This window comes from Hippopotamus amphibius, chromosome 9, assembly GCF_030028045.1.
Source record: "Hippopotamus amphibius kiboko isolate mHipAmp2 chromosome 9, mHipAmp2.hap2, whole genome shotgun sequence".
NCBI classification, from domain to species: Eukaryota; Metazoa; Chordata; class Mammalia; order Artiodactyla; family Hippopotamidae; genus Hippopotamus; species Hippopotamus amphibius.
In genome coordinates this window covers 117,533,565-117,550,819 of record NC_080194.1, presented here as the reverse complement: position 1 = coordinate 117,550,819, position 17,255 = coordinate 117,533,565, and the positions used below count along the sequence as shown (strand labels likewise).

The window sequence follows — 17,255 nt, the reverse complement described above, 5'->3', positions numbered from 1 at the left end:
CAGAGATGACACAATTCATCCTCCAGAGGGATGGCTGCCTTCTCTTCTCCATCACACTCTTCTGCCTCCAGCCTCCTCTGCGCCACCATCCCAATGTTCTCCTCTCATTCTGCAGGTCCCAACGGCTGATCAAGGCTGGAGAGAAGTCTTTCCAGGCTGATCTTTATGGTCCACGCCTGCTCATCTCTTAGCCTCTCCTCATAACCAGGACCTTACTCTCCTTTGGTGCAGCACTTCTATCTGCACCAAACCACCCAATCAGACAGGTGCTCATCTCCTGTGCAAGCTAGGTCCTCTCTAAAACATGAATCTCTGAGCATCTCCCTCCTGTCCAGGTGACTAAAGCCAAAGGAAGTGTGTAGAAGAATGGAGAGCTCTGAGCTGTTCTTAACATGGCACCGTGAGCTGGGGACAGTGACCAAGCTGCAGAGAATGTCTATCCCCTGGAGAAGCAGTCTGGAGCAGTGGTGGCATCACAAACTCAAAATCCTCCAGGACTCTGGGACATGTACAAGAGTGACAATAAGACGCAATGAGGATTGCTGGCTCCCTCCCTGGGAGTCAGTTCTACAATCAAATGGGTTTCTCCAACCTTGGGTCATCCTGGTTCCAAACTCTTCTCCTCTCCATTGGCCCAACAGAGAAGACCCCAGCTTTCCTCACCTTGACAAATGTCCACTTCATGCCTTTTGTCTTCCAGGCATGCCCCTCATCTTAGTGGTGGTCATATCTCCTCCAAACACAATCCAGGAAGGGGGACCCTCAACGGTAATAAGATCTGACATGTACTTATGACATTGAATCGCTACAACAACCTAGCAGGTAGGAATGCTTGATATCCTCATAGAGGAGAAACCGAAGCTTAAGAAGGTAGCAGCTAACCCCACAGCTAATACATGGCAGAGGCAGGATTCGAAAGTGGTAGAGCCTGCATCTAAGGCCCACCCTCTCAGGGTGATGAGAGGATAGCTTATGAGTAGCATCCAGCCCACAAACATGTTCTGTTTGGTCCACAAGGTTCTATAAAAGGTGTGAATCAGTAAGACACAATTACAAATCGAGAGTTCACATTTTTTAAATATGCCATATTTCAAGCTTTTTTCTAAAAAAAAGAAATAAAACCTAGAAGATCTGGCAATATAGGATGACAAAAAGTCTGTTGGGACTGACTAGTGGGACAAGTGCCCTCCACCCCCCACCTCACTGCCCCACAAGCCAACTTCATTTCTTCACACATGTGCCCGCAGAGTCTGTGATGCAGAGTCTGTGAGGCCATCACTGCTCCAAACTGCTTCTCCAGGGGATAGGAGCTCTCTGCAGCTGGGTCCCCACCCCCAGCTCACGATGCCACAATCAGAACCACTCAGCACTCTCCATCCTTCTACACACTTCCCCAGGCACCTGCCACCTGGACATGGTAGAGGTGCTCAGAGGTTCCTATTCAGAGACGACCTTGCTTCACAGTTGACATTCGAATCAGGTCCAAGTTTGAGTACGCATAAAGAATAGCTTTGAAATAAGTACCTCTCAGAGTCTTTGTGCCTATTTCCTCCTTGTTATCCTTGGTAGGAAAGAACAGTTGAATTAAGTCAAGTTCCTTCCTCCCAGCAAAATGACTGTCATACAGAGATTTGGCCAAGTTGCCCAAGAATTTCTGGTTAACGGAGATGTTCGTGCTAGAGAAAATGTGAGAAAGAGGCCTTAAAGTAGTAGGGATTTTTGCCACCACAGAGCTTTGCAATGACTTAACTCATTTTTCACAGAATTAATAATTCAGGTCCCACATTGTTTCAGCCAGAAGTGGCCATAAACTGCAGAGAGTTTAACCAACCACTTCTAAAAACGGGGATTGATCCTGGGAAATGCTAGCTCCACTTTAAGCCATCTCACTTGAGCAAAATGAAAGCTGTTCGATGATTTCATATCTTCATTAAAACCATCAAAGCAGAAACACACTGCAAAGAGGCTGCCAAGGCAGAGAATATTTCCCCATGCTCCAGCAGCTTTGGGGAAGTTGGGGCGGTTCAGATCCCAATTATCTTGCGGGAAGGCATCATGGTACTCAATTCTGTTTGAAAGAAAGCACACGTAACCCCCCTAAATCTAGCAGTGCCATCAAGGCAGCTCCCTTGCCAGGCATGCTGAAGAGGCTGGAAGAGGAATGAGAAGCTGGGTGATACACACACTGAGTGACACGTGCCTTTTCTGGGTTGGAGCAAAGCTAATTCAATCTTCAAAAATCTCAAGAGGTTACCTAAGAACACTGCTTTTATAAAAAGGGCCTCAAAGACCTCCAGAAAGAGGGACTCTGCCATCTTTCACCAATTGGAGGGGGACCCTGCAGCCTCCAAGCTACGGTAGAACGTGACATTCCTTTCTTTGGTTAATTCAAGGATACCTACAGATAGGTGCTTGGCCCATCAAGCCAGGGGCTGTATTGGGAAGTATGTTAGGTTCAGACCCCAGCCTGCTATCACTTGTGAGGGTCCGAAAGACAGCAAGCCCTTAAGAGATGTCTTAATCACACCACCATCTTCCCTGAATTCTCTCTCATACTTGGTCCCTATGAATCCATCAGCAAAACCTGCAACTGTACTTTCAGAAGGTTCCCAGCATCTGCCCCCCTCTCACAACTCTAACATTACCACTGCAAAAGTCTCCTAATCAGTTCCCTGCTTCTGTTAAGCAGCCCAAGAGATCTTTTTAAAATGTAAGTTAGATCATATGACTCCTTAGCTCCAAACCATCCAATACATCTCCCCACTCGCTCAGAGTAGAAGCCAAAATTCTTGCAATGTTTTGGAGAGCATTTTGGCAGTACATACCTTGAGCCTTTAAAAAAGTTCTTCACTTTGACCTAGTAATTTCACTTCTAGGACTCTGTGCTTAAGAAAGAATTAGAGAGATAGGATTAAGATGGCGGAGTAGGAGGACGTGCGCTCACTCCCTCTTGCAAGAGCACCGGAATTACAACTAACTGCTGAACAATCATCGACAGAAAGACACTGGAACTCACCAAAAAAGACACCCCACATCCAGAGACAAAGAAGCCGCAATGAAATGGTAGGAGGGGCGCAATCGCGTTAAAATCAAATCCCATAAATGCTGGGTGGGTGACTCACAAACTGGAGAACAGTTATACTGCAGAAGTCCACCCGCTAAAGTGAGGGCTCTGAGCCCCACATCAGGCTTCCCAACCTGGGAGTCCAGCAACGGGAGGAGGAATCCCCAGAGAATCAGACTCTGAAAGCCAGCAGGATTTGATTGCAGGACCTCTACAGGACTGGGGGAAACAGAGACTCCACTCTTGGAGGGCACACAAAAAAGTGTGCTCACCAAGACCCAGGGGGAAGGAACAGTGACCCCATAGGAGACTGAACCAGACCTACCTGCTGGTGTTGGAGGGTTGCCTACACAGGTGGGGGGCAGCTGTGGCTCACCCAGGAGACAGGGGCACTGGCAGCAAGCATTCTGGGAAGTGCTTATTGGTGTGAGCCCTCCCAGAGTCTGCCATTAGCCCCACCAAAGAGCCTGTGGGCTCCAGCACTAGGTGGCCTCAGGCCAAACAACCAACAAGGTGTGAACACAGCCCCACCCATTAGCAGACAAGCAGATTAAAGTTTTACTGAGCTCCGCCCACCAAATCAGATTAAAGCTTTACTGAGCTCCACCCAACCCAGCCCTACCCACCATCAGTCCCTCCCATCAGGAAGCACCCACGAGCCTCCTAGATAGCTTCCTCCACAAGAGGGCAGACAGCAGGATCAAGCAGTATCAGAAGTATTTCGTCTTGTGGAACTGAAAACCACAGCCACAGAAAGATAAAGAAAATGAAAAAGCAGAGGACTTTGTACCAGATGAAGGGACAGGATAAGGCCCCAGAAAAACAACTAAATGAAGAGGAGATAGGCACCCTTACAGAAAAAGAATTCAGAATGATAGTGAAGATGATCCAGGACTTTCAAAAAAGACTGGATGCAAAGATCGAAAAGTTTACCAAAGACCTAGAAGAATTAAAGAACAAACAAACAGAGGTATGCAACACAATAACTGAAATGAAAAATACACTAGAAGGAACCAACAGCAGATTAACGGAGGCAGAAGGGCGAATAAGTGACCTGGAAGACAGAATGGTGATAATCACTGATGCAGAAAAGAATAAAGAAAAAAGAATGAAAAGAACTGAAGACAGCCTAAGAGACCTCTGGGACAATGTTAAACACACCAACATTCGCGTTATAGGGATCCCAGAAGGAGACGAGAGAGAGAAAGGACCTGAGAAAATACTGGAAGAGATTATAGTTGAAAACTTCCCTAACATGGGAAAGGAAATAACTACCCAAGTCCAGGAAGCACAGAGAGTCCAGGCAGGATAAATCCAAGGAGAAACACGCTAAGACATACAGTAGTCAAATTGACAAAAATTAAAGAGAGAAATATTATTAAAAGCAACAAGGGTAAAACGATAAATAACATACAAGGGAACTCCCATAAGGTTAACAGCTGATTTCTCAGCAGAAACTCTGAAAGCCAGAAGGGAGTGGCATGATATATTTAAAGTGATGAAAGGGAAGAACCTACAACCAAGAATACTCTACCTAGCAAGGATCTCATTCAGATTAGATGGGGAAATCAAAATCTTTACAGACAAGCAACAGCTAAGAGAATTCAGCACCACCAAACCAGCCCTACAACAAATGCTAAAGGAACTTCTCTAAGCAGGAAACATAAGAGAAGAGAAGGACCTACAAAAACAAAAACAAAACAATTAAGAAAATGGTACTAGGAACATACATATTGATAATTACCTTGAATGTAAATGGACTAAATGCACCAACCAGAAGACACAGACTGGCTGAATGGATACAAAAACAAGACCCATATATATGCTGTCTCCAAGAGACCCACTTCAGACCTAGGGACACATACAGAGTGAAAGTGAGGGGATGGAAAAAGATATTCCATGCAAATGAAAATCAAAAGAAAGCTGGAGTAGCAATAGTCGTATCAGATAAAATAGACTTTCAAATAAAAAATGTTACAAGAGACAAGAAAGGACATTACATAAAGAACAAGGGATCCATCCAAGAAGAGGAGATAATAATTATAAATATATATGCACCCAATATAGGAACACCTCAATACGTAAGGCAAATGCTAACAACTATGAAAGAGGAAATGCAAGGCAGAAATAGAGACACAGCTGTAGAGAACAAACATGTGGACACCAAGTGGGGAAATCGGGGAGGGTTGGGGGGGAATGAATTGTGAGATTGGGATACCAAATTGTACACTCTAGATATATGCTGTTTATTGTCTGTTAACTGTATCTCAATAAAAGTTCTTAAAAAAAAAAGAAAGTAAAAAAAAATCAATGAGTAAATTGCTAATATATGGAAATTTGCAAGATTTTAAATATTAAAAGCTGAATGCTGCAATGAAAAAAAAAAGAATTAGAGATCTAGGCAATGGAGAGTCACTTAAATAGAAAAGGCACTGGAGATCAGCAACTAAATGTTCAACAAGAGGGGAATGGGTGAGTCCTCCACGGGACCACATGATAGAATGAGACCCAGACGCTGAAATCAAGGTTTGGAAATATTTAATGATGTGAGAACATCTTAATGATGGAATGTTAAGCAAAGAATGCAGGATTGAAAATTGCGTTTTACGTATCTATACTACGGCATGAATTTTGTTTGAAACAAGCAAAACTCCCAGCTCTGCTGCTCCCCAGCCAGGTGGCTTTGGTCAAATCTTCGAGTCTCTGAGAAGACCAGTTTCTTCAACTCTAAAAGTAAGAGGGGAATATTTTGGACCCCTCTGTTTTCACCATTGCATGACACAGCACATAGTTTTTTTTTTAAAAAGTAATAAACACATCATAAAAATTTTTTTCAATGGCCTGCAAGGATCTGAATGGGGGCCTGGCCACCTCTCCAAATTTACTTTCCATCACTCACCTCTTTGCTGTGGCCACTCCAGCCATTTGCCCCTAGATTTCCCTCAATCACACTAGCAACCCTGCTGTCCTCAGAGCTTCTGCATTTCTTTTTCTTCTGCCTAGAGTAGGGCACTCTAGAGTAGAGTGCGCAGATCACACATGCTTTGCCCCTTCACCTCTTTCAGGACCGTGTTCCAACATCACCTTCTCAGTGAGGCCTTCTGCAACCACCCCATCTGGAATCGCAGTGCCCCCTCCCCTCTCACCGAGCACTCTCCATCCTCCTTCCCTAGACCTTCCCACAGCACTTGTCACCATTGGATATAGATATGATTTACTTATTTCTTTATTGACCACCTCCAACCCACACCATAGAAAGTAAGCACCACAGGAGCAGGGATTTTTGTCTGTTTTTTTTCCTACCACTCTCTCTCCAGAGACTATAACAGTGCCTGGCACAGAGCAGATGCTCACTAAATATCTGTTGAAGGGATGGCTGAGTCACAACACTGTATCCTGCACTCTCTCACCCAGCCTCCCAAGACCCACGTGTGAAAAGCTTAATGAAAGGCTAGGGCCAGTCTGTGGCCTTGGAACAGGCCCACCAATTCCTAGTCTCCTGCACACCTAAGCATAGTCACTCAGCAACCATTTATTGAGCACCTGCTGTGTGCCAGGCACCACTCTGAGCCCCAGGGACACTGCCATACACTAGATAGACATGATCCCTGCTGTCCCGGAGGTTTTGGTCTACTGGGGAGATAGCAAGTAAAAAGAAAAATGAACGAGATTATTTCAGATTGCAATAAGAAGTAAAACGTAAATAAAACGAGGTGGGGATGTGAGAGAGAGGCTGATGGGGAAGGTGAGTCAGCTTAGACTGGGTAGCTAAGGAAGGTGTCTTCGAGGTGACGTTTGAGCTGGAATGTGCGTGATGAGAAGCAGCCAGAGCTAGGATGCTCTGGGGGAAGAGTGATTCAGGTGGAGGAAACAGCCAATGCAAATGTCCTGAAGCTTAGGCATCAGCTCCCCGGAAAGTCTCTCTGACCCTCCCTGAGTGGGGGCCTCTCCTGTGACCCCATATGCCGGGAGCATTTTCTCTCTCAGCAGATCTTGCTATTGGATTTGTCTGCCCCTTCAACTCTTTAAAGAAGAGTTCTTTCTTATCTTTATTTTTCTAGGACTTAGCACAGTGCCTGGCATACAGGAAGTAGTCCATAAATGCATGCAAAGCTAAAGCAATTTGAAAAAAACTTTATTTTTTGATTTTACTGTAATCAGAAGTGAAATCATGGGGTGAATGTATTTAGAAACAGCATCCCTATAGGGCCACCCCTTTCACCCACCCCCTGCAAAAATCCCATCTGCCCATTAAAACCCAAATAACATACTACCTCCTCCAGGAAGCCTTCCAAAATTCCCCCAATTGGATTTTTCTCCTCCCTGTGCTACTATAGCTCTGCTTGCCTCTCTATTACAGTTCCTATCATCAGCTGACTTACATGAACATTTCCCATGAACATTTCATAACCCATCAAACTGCGAGGAACCAGAAGCAGGAGCTGTGCCTTATCCACCTCCAGGTCCTGAGCACTCAGCTCGATAAAGGAATAATGAGAAAATCAATGACTGATCATGACAGCCAACACTTGTTGGACACCTTCCACAGGCCAGAAATTTTCTGAGCACTTTTACATGATATGACTCATTCAGTCCTCACCACAATCCTACGTGTAGGCAGGAGGACTGGCTCCCAAGTGCAGACAGAACTGGGGCACAGAGGAGCCACTGGTTAGGGGACCCACAGTCGATAGTAGAACCAAGATTCCAACTCATTCATTCTGATTCAAGAGCCCGAGCTTTTCATCACTGTGCTGAAGCTGTCTTCTGATCTCCATTTGGAGTTCATCTCATCCATGAATTCAGGGCTGCCCTCCTTCCCTCTTTTCGGTGCTCCTTGAGGCACTGCTTCAATACCAGCTCATTTTCCCAAAAGCCTTAGGGTGGATCTGGGATTCCTTCACCCAGCAGTGAGTACCAAGACCCCCGGGCCCTGAGTGAGCGGGAAGCCCCCTCCTCATCAGGGTCAATGACTATCTGCCCATCTGAAGGCAAGCTTGGGAAGCCCTGCTATCACAGACACCCTCTAAATGGCTTCTGTTGACAACATGTGGGAAGTCCCAGGGACAATTTTCCCCATCGGAGCCCCCTTTACTCAGCTCAAAAGTACGTACAAAGACACAACATTGTCTTCCCCTCTTTATTCAGTGAGATCAAACTGTGTGAGAAAGCAAAAGTGACATTCTGCCCTGCCATTATGTTTAAGCCTCAAGTCATGCATCTCAGAGGGGAAGAAAAGGGAGTTTGCATCCTGAGATTTCAAAAAGACATCCTGTCTCACATGAGCCTCAAAATTTAAAAAACAAAAAAAGCTTTGAGCCCCTTTCACATAAGTTGCCAAGTCCCTAGAGGAAACAAGTATATCTTTGACTTTCGCAACACTGATGCCTGCAAGTATGTAATGACCTATAGAGATATGATATTCACGGGGGAGACTGCTAATTTTCCACCAGCGAGAGCAGTGATAAAACCAATAGCAAACTTGTGGGTTGTTTTTTTTTTTTCTTTAAGTACCTGCTATACTCTTTAGTCAGGGAATCCTGCTCTTCGGAAGGCTAGACTACTTTGTAAATATTGCAAGCCGCAATGCCTTTCTGAATGCTCATATTTGTTCTGAGTTTTCCTTTGGCTTGTCTCTTTCCATCATTAACACGTCAAAGGAAAATGAAAGCTAGAAACATCACTGGATTTACTTACAGTGGATTTTCTGCAAACTAGTAGTGTTTCCTATGATGTCGGGAAATACCCCATCACAGTAATTTTAGATACTACATTAGACCTACTAAATGTCACTCGATCACATAGTGAGAAAACATTATCTTTTCCACTTCACTTTCATTCCTTCTGATTACATCAAGGAGAAATGTTTCACACTGATATTAGTATTTCTTAGTATCCCCTAAAGTCCTCTTTTAAACAAATAAAGAGCAGGCTGCAGGCTTGGAACATTCCAGCCACTTGCAGTAGCAAAAATCCAATAGCACAGTTTTGTTTTCAATCTACTTATTTTTACAATTACTTTCTAATTATGGCAAGTGATACTGGTTTTCCATTTAAGGCGGTTTTCAAAAATAGAGTTGTTTTTAAAAAATATGTATTTTGACTACATTTGCATAATGGGTGTTAGGTTTACAAATGCACAGCATACCTCTAGAAGGATACATAAAAACGGACCCCGTGACTGCTTCTGGGAAGAGGAACTGTGTGGCAGGGAGACAGGGTGGAAAGGAGGAGAATGGTTTTCATTGAATATCCTTTGTCACTTTTGAAATCTGCGTTACGGGAACATATTATCTAGCCTAAAATATACACACTGAAGAAAAAATAAGCCCAGTTCTTTATAAAAATGATTAATTTTTAAATATGTTAACAAACAAAAATATTAAGAAAATAAGAGTACAGATCATGCCAGGTTCTGGCAAATAGGAGGCAGCACAAAAATGTCTGAAGCCTGGAAAATGCTACCCTCAGAGAATGTGGGCGTGGTGTTGCCTCTCAGAGGATGGCAGTGGGAGGTCCTCGGGCCTCCACCCAGAGCAGACACCCTGGTTTTCTTACTCCTGGAAGCTCCGGCCATGCGCACTGAGCCGGAACCACAATTAGCGCTGCTGATTTCACAGCTTGGGAAGCCACTCCCAGTGAACGTGTGTCCAGGAAATCATGTGATGCTCCAGCCCCAGGTAACCCAGCCAGTCCATCTGGCCCACTTCCTTGGAAGCACACGCTCAACAGTAAGCCCTTGCCCCACCCTCTAGGCCGTTATCCTCTGAGGAAGCCCCGTGAGCGCGGCATCGGACCAACAGCCCAGCTGTGTAGCTTGACAGGCAGCAATTACCTCTGAAATGCTAAGTTATTTCCATCACTGGTGGCTTTCACCCACCTCATCAAGCTGCCCATGGACTACAAAGCACTCTAGCCCATCAGTGCAGCCCATTAGGAGAACAAAGTGGCAGCAGGGCTGGCCTCCATCAGCTTGGCACTGATTCCAGCAAATGTTAGGTGTTTGACAAATAAATGGATTAACCCACCCCAGGGTTAGTTCTGGAGGGGAGAGAGAGTCCCACAGGTTTAGGTAGCCTGCGTGACCTTGCAGACCCCTCCAGCCTGACTCACAGCCAGCGAGGCTATTATCGGTCCCAGCGCCGCCCCCCGGCTACAAGAGATGGCCTGCCCTCCAAGTCCACCAGTGGATTCTGATCAATGGGGAGCTGTGTGCTTCTGCTCCCCTCCTCCCGCCCCACCCACTCGGTCACTCAATCATTCAGGAGTGATGCGTGGAAGTCCAACCAACGAGAAGAAAACTTATTCTACGGTCCTGCACGTCAGATGCATGAAGCATAAGCAAGCACTGCAGGTAATAGCACCTGCTGGGCATCAATTGTGCCCTGAACCTGTTAGGGACTCTTGGGATGTGACTCCAAATATCTGGGCAGAACAGCAGCCCGTGAAGAACACGCCCACCAGAGCATCTTCTCTCCTAGTGGGTATCAACCCACAATTTTCCTCACTTCAGGGTAGAAAATGGCATGGGTAACAATCAAAAATCTAAAACAGGTACAGCTCCCTCACCAATCGGAAGACATCCCTGCTGGCTGCAGAGATGAGGAGGGTCTTGGGGGCTCCCTGCTGGGCCACGCATTTACCACCTAGTTGCTGACCCTTTGTAAGGTCCACTGAGTTTCCAGAGCAGGGGGCATACCTGGGGGAGAGAGTTTCCAACCAATATGCAAGCATCATCTCAAGGACTCTAAGACCCCATCAACCATTAGACACATCCTAACTCCAGAGATGTTAAAAGGTGAAAAAGAAAATGTGCTTCTTAGAATCTATGTAATATTTTAACATCCAAAACAGACGTAAAAACGTGTGCCGGTTGAATAGCACTGGCGCTGGTCCGGGTCTTTCCTCCCTAAAGAGCCACATACCAAAGGCCACGGGGAAAGCCCAGTCTTCATTCCAAGCTGTCCCTCCCAGCTCCAGGGGGAAACAAAGCCAGCTCTTCAAAAAGCCTCCTTGAGTGATGACAGTTCTGCTTGCCCATCCTGAATGTTCCTCGGTGCCTGACAAGAACTGTGCATGTGCTGGAACTAACTACTGTATCTCCAGCTGCTGCGAGGCTGACAGAGAGCTACAAGGCGGACGGAGGGTTTATGGACTCAACGGGTTCATTGAATCAGTGTGTGTGACATCCTCCTGGACAGAGGCAGGAAAACTCCTTATGAAGACGTCTGCACAGATGCTGGAATTGTGTATGCGGGTGCCCACGTGTGAGCTGTGTGAGCACACACACATCTGTGCACACTTAGCAAGCTGTCTGTACCATGTGTCCATCAGTTTGTTAAAAGTGGCAAAGCCTTCCACGTTCATTACTTCCCCTGTCTTCTGCCTTTGGTTTCATTTCTTCTTTTTGGCACACAGGCTTACTTGCTCCGCAGCATGTGGGATCTTCCTGGAGCTGGGATCGAACCCATGACCTCTGCATTGGTAGGCGGATTCTTAACCACTGCGCCACCTAGGAAGCCCGGTTTTATTTCTTCTTAAAGTTTGCCTTCTAGAGTTTGGCTTTGCTATTGAACTTTGATTTCCTGATTGAAATGAGCTGGGTGAGGTGACAGACCTTATTCTCTGCTTTTAATTCTTTCTCTAACTCAGACTGTTGCCTCCAGGGCAAATGTTGTGCCTTCTTTGCCTTACACCATCCCCCGAACACCACTGCTGCTGAACAGATAAATAACCAGACTTGTGAACTGGAGTCTAAAATTTACAGAACAGGCTCATCTATCACAATTTTGACACCAGAGCACAGAGTCAATTATCACATATTAACTTGCTCTTGCTGGCATTTCAATGCATTTAGAGAAGATTCACTTCCTCTTCACACTGCACCCTCCCCACCACCCCCAATCGCTGAAAACTAGCAAAGCAGAGAACACTTTACACAAAACTCAGCTTCCCCCAAGACTGTAAAAACTATTGGACAATGCACAGCTTATGTCTCTTTATGAAAGATGAAGGCCCTGAACATTCTGTCTCACACTCAACCTTTCGCGCATCCCAAATATAACCTTAGATTGGGAGAAGCATTTTCACATACATTGTCAGACATCATTCTCATATTAAAGGTGAGCAAACTGACACCCAGAAATGAGAAGTGACTTTTCACCAATGCAGAAGGAAGGAGAGATGGAAGGGAGGGAGGGAGGGGAAAAAGGACAATTAAAGCAGAGCTGAAAGTAGAACTTAAGGCCAGCACTCTTCCTAGTCTTGCACGGAAATACTTTTCCAGCAATTAATTAATTCCTCAGCCCCACGCAGTAAGAGCAGTGGGGAAAGAAACTGATAGTTTTAATACTAATAGTACTGATGGTGGTAAAAGGAGTGTTGGTAGCGAAGTAGCAGTGGTGATAGTGGTAACAGTGATGACATTATTGCCTTATCTTTATATTCCAAGGAACGTTCCAGGGTGCTGTCATATACAGTGTTTCATTCATTCTTCAAAACAACTTTCTTTGATAGTTACAACAGGCACCATTATATGACGAGGAAGCCAAGACCCAGGAAGATCACTCTGCTTCCAATTACCCAGCATAAGGGGCTGTCTCTCACCTTGCGACAGCAGGTCCTATCCTGGGTCCCTTGTCAGCGTGGTCTCACTGTGCCTCCCTGTCCAAGCAGCTAGCCGACCCCACCCTGTACACCCAGCTGCTACCTTGAGGAGCAACTTGGAAGAGGAGAAGTTGCCCAGGTTGCAGAGGTGAGGTAAGCTTCAGTGATGGGATCTCAGAAAAATATCTAAGGGGAGGGATCCCACTGCAGAAGGCTGGGATCTCCCAGTGGGGGGGGAGGGGGGGGTGCTGAACTGGGCTAGTTCCAACAGGGGGTTCAGGCTGAGGGTAAGGAAGGTGCAGATTCTGCCTCCAGTCTCTGGCCAATGGTGTCTCTCTGGCTGTATCATTCTGCCTTCAGTCACCTTCAGGCTTGTCACCTCCTGGTTTATCTCCACTTTACCCACAGAAAGAAGTCTCTCCTTTTGATCTTCCCATTGTCTATTTGATTGGGGCCTCCGGACCCAGACCCAGAAGTTATCCCCAGGGGCCTCAAGGCAGGCAGATCATAATGAGATCCACTGCTTGCAACTCTGCAACCCCACCTTTGGAAAACACAGTCCCCTGCAATAGGTGCAGGAGCTTTTTGGCCATGTCCACCCAGTGGATACTGGCTTTATGGTGGCAAGCTGTGTAGAACAGTGGCTAGTGTACTTGGCTGGGCGTGCACACACGATGAGCTCACACACAGTGTGTATGTGTAAATCTTTGAGGGACAGTGCATGCCGATGACTTTTGGTCCTAAATTGCATCAGCTTGCTCTAGATCCCATTCTAGATGCTCTCTTTTGGGGTTTTCGCATCTGTGAAATGATTAGGGCAACAGGCAGAGAGAGAAGCATCTTACCACCTGTCGTCCTAACTCACAGAATTCAGGAATAAAGTGAGAACATGGGTTTTAAAGGAAACCAGATATCCCCAACACTTCTGTAATTCATACATATTACTTGAGTGATGATAAAGAATGGGACACATTTGGAGAAATGTTCTGGAAATTTTGGAAACAGCATCCAAATGGGACAGTATTACCTTATGCAGAAATGACAATCTATATCCGAAACCCTGGGCTCTGGGGGTGTGGATTTGCAACCCAAAGAAGCACAAACCACACAGCCCCTCCCAATACTGTAGGCTCCCGGCCTTCCCCGGGGAGGTGATGAGGATGGGGCAATTAGGGCCAGACCTGCGGGTTAAATGTTCTTTGAGAAATATAAAGGGGGGAAAGGGATGGTAAGACAGACCCTGGGAAGTGGGGGGGGGGGGGAGGTGAGAGAGAAGTGGAGCTGTCAGCATGCTTGATGTTAAATAAAACCTACCAAGACTCAGCTGAGAATTTTAGCAGAATCCAAATGTGCTATAAAAAAAAAAAAAAAAAAAAAAAGGCACGGCTCCCATCTCTAAGGTTCACAGCTAAGCTGGCTTAGAATCACACATGCCAAGGTTAAAAATAAAAAGCAGCCATCCCTGAATGACACAGGCTCTGAGAAGGAAGCCTGAGGTGTGGCGTTTGGTGGCAGAGCACAGGAGAGGGAGCGCAGAGGCTGGGTGCAGGGAATAGGTGTTTACTGGAGGGCTCAATAAAAGCCAATGCTCAGAATTTTGCTATTTTTGCACTTAAAGGGCACTTCACGTTAGCAAAGGGTTTCATAACGATCTTTAGATTTTCCATCGAGGAGACCCTGCCGTGCATTAGAATATGCCCATGGCTGACCCACATGGAGCTCTGCTGTTTGATGCGTTTGCCTCCTCTGCCCTGGGGTCTGGCTCTGATGCTGTCCTCAAATACTTCGTGCACCCAGATGGGATGCCTGGGGGTCACAGCTTAGAAAGAACCAGACCTGCCATCCTGTGCCACCCTCCCTATTCCATTGTGCCAACAAGATGGTGCTGGGGCCACCCACAGGCCAGCTGTCCCCTGCTGCACTCCACTGGAGACGGACTGTGTGTCTGCCTTCTGAGGACGGGGGGCATGTCCCCTGGCCCCCCAAGGCAGGACTACTGCAGGCCAGGGCTCTCTGGCAAAGGGGACAAGTTGGCCCTGCTGCCCTGACTCTTGCAAATCCAGTGTCCCTATTATGAGCCCAGAGGGGTCCTCCTTCTAATGAAGTTGTCCTTTATCCAATATGCTCATGACTTTCTACTCCCTAAAGGGTTTACTTTAATAAAATTTTTAAAGAATAGCTTCAGCTACTGTGTCAGCTACCATGATACCCCTCCCCAGTTCCATTACAAGGCAGACACTTCTAGCAAGTCTTCAAGGGGTCAGGCAAACGGTGAAAATTCTGTGATGCAGGGAAGCCCATATATTACACCACCCCCAGGGATGCCCTGCTCAGCCTACATGCAGGCCAGTCCTACACCTCAGCACCATACAGGGCTAGGAAGGTAAATGGGCATTGAACAGTGGAGGCTGCTACCTTCCAGAAGCTTCAGGCTATCCCCAGACACCACCAGCCTGAGTGACTGTCATCTCTGACCGTGTAGTGGGGGAGGGGACAGTCTACCTGTGACTGGTTGCCCCTACAACTATAGCCAGCCGTCATCTGATGTGCCCACCAGTATTCCAAATTCCACAGCCTGGCTACTGGCTTAGAAGCATCGCCCAGTGCATAGTGTTACACTTTTGAAGCACTTAGAAGGGCCTTGAGAGGCAGACAGGGCAGGGACTTTTCCCACTCGTTGTGATGGACCAGAAAATCAAGGCTCAATGAGTTTTAGGAATTTGCTCAAGCTAAGTGACAAAGCCAAGACTCACATCCAGGGTCCTTTCCACTATTTGAAAACACTAATTCAGAGTGACTGGGAGTCTCAGCTCAGATACAGCAGCAAATACCTGGAGCTGAGAGTGAGACTCCAGAAGAGACCTTTCTCATGCCAACACCTCAGGGCATGCCCTCTCATTCGACCTGAACTCCGCGGACCCTCGCCCAAGCGCAGAGCCATGCCGCCGGGGGTGGGGTGGGGGCCTCTTCGGACTTCCCCCTCCCTGGGTCTGTCAGATACCAGGAAAGATGTGGCGAGGCTCGGGAGATGGCTGTGTTCAAGGAGCACCTGTCCTGGCTGCCCCTTCCCTGGGCACTCTGCTTTACCCCAGAGGCTGGACACGGAGCCACCCCTCCAACTCGCCCCGAGGTCAGTCCAGAGATCTCCCTTCCCTTCCGGCGCCTCCAGAACCATTCAAGAAACCGGGGCCCGTCTCCACAATCACTGGGACGTTCTGGATAAATCCTGCTGCTGGAGTCCCCCCACGTGTCAACCGGAACCCACACAACGAGCCTGGTTAAGGGGAAGCGAAAGCGCAGGACGGAGCCGATTGGAGCCGAGGGGCGCGGAGTGGGGCTCCCCTCCTTACCTGTACCAGTCCAGCCCGCGGCCGTAGTTCCTGTCGAAGAAGTGGGGCTCGGTGCCCAAGGCCCGCACGTCCGGGTGCACGCGGATAAACTCCAGCACGGCGCGGGTGCCCCCCTTCTTCACGCCCACAATGAGGGCTTGGGGCAGCCGCTTGGTCCCCAGCTTCGGCGAGCCGGAGTGGTTGGAACCGGAGAGGCGAGGGGCGGGCGCGGCGGCGGCGGCGGGCGCGCTGGGCGCGCTGGGCTCGCTGGGCGTCGGGCCCGGGGGATCGCAGGGGCGGGACTTCTGGAGAAGTTTCTGGCCGCCCGCGCTGGGCCCGCGCAGGCAGCGGGGCGCGCCGAGGAGGCGGCTCTGGCCGAGGTCGTCGCAGCAGCACAGGAGGCTGTAACACAGGTAAGTGCAGGAGAGCGAGAGCGTGAAGGCGAAGAGCAGCCTGCGCGCCCTCCGCGGCTGAGGTGGCCCCGCGCGGCCCAGGACCCTATAGGCCATGGCTCCATGGGCCCGCGCCGGGGGGCATGGTTTCCGAGGGGGCGCCGGCGGCGGAGCGGCTGGGGCCTTGCGGCCGCCTAGAGGGCTCGCGCGGCGCGGCCCGGGCCACGCGGGTCCGGCGTAGGCGGCGCCGTCTTCTCCGGGCGCTGCTGCCGGCCGGGGCGCGCACCATGCCCGGGGATCCCGGGGGCGGCGGCTCCTCGGGGAACGGGCGGCGGCGCCTCCGACATCCCCGCGTCCTGGGCGACGGGGGGGCTCCGGGCAGCGGGGCGGCTCCCGGCGCTCCTCGGCTCTCACGTGCGCCGGGTTCGGAGCGCGCCCAGCGCCCGAAGCCCCATCCCGGATCCTCGCGCCGCGGCGCCCAGGACGCTCGGGCAGCGGCGCGGCGGTGCGGGCCGGCGGGCGGGCGGGCCGGACGGTGGCGCTGGCGCCGGCCGCGTTCCGGCTCCTCGAGAAATGCCGAGCGGAGCGCGCTGCCGGCTCTATTTAAGGAGCCGCCTGACGTCAGCCGCGCGGGTCCCCCGAGCCCGCGCCCCGCCCGGGGACCCGGCCCGCCCCCCTGCGCCCCGACTCTTCACCCCTCCCGGGGACACACCAGCCCGGGCCCTCCCCCACGTGGGCAGCTCCCCAAGGAGCCCAGGTCAGCTTGGGCTGGTGAGGGGAGGGTGTCGAGGCATTTGCTCCTCCTGGGGGCTGGATACCCCGGCCACGCGGGCCTCCCGACGCCCAGGGCTGGGAGCCGGGGTC

The 17,255-nt window shown here is 49.1% G+C and overlaps 1 protein-coding gene across 1 annotated transcript in view; it reads right to left on the bottom strand.

Annotated features, from left to right (window-relative positions):
• Positions 1–16,647, bottom strand: part of HS3ST2 (heparan sulfate-glucosamine 3-sulfotransferase 2) — an 88,175-nt gene extending 71,528 nt beyond the window's left edge. The window contains exon 1 of the mRNA XM_057749320.1: positions 16,021–16,647. Coding sequence (XP_057605303.1) covers positions 16,021–16,508 — 488 coding nt within the window. The 5' untranslated portion in view covers positions 16,509–16,647. The remainder of the gene's footprint in view (positions 1–16,020) is intronic.
• Positions 16,648–17,255: the final 608 nt, after the last annotated feature.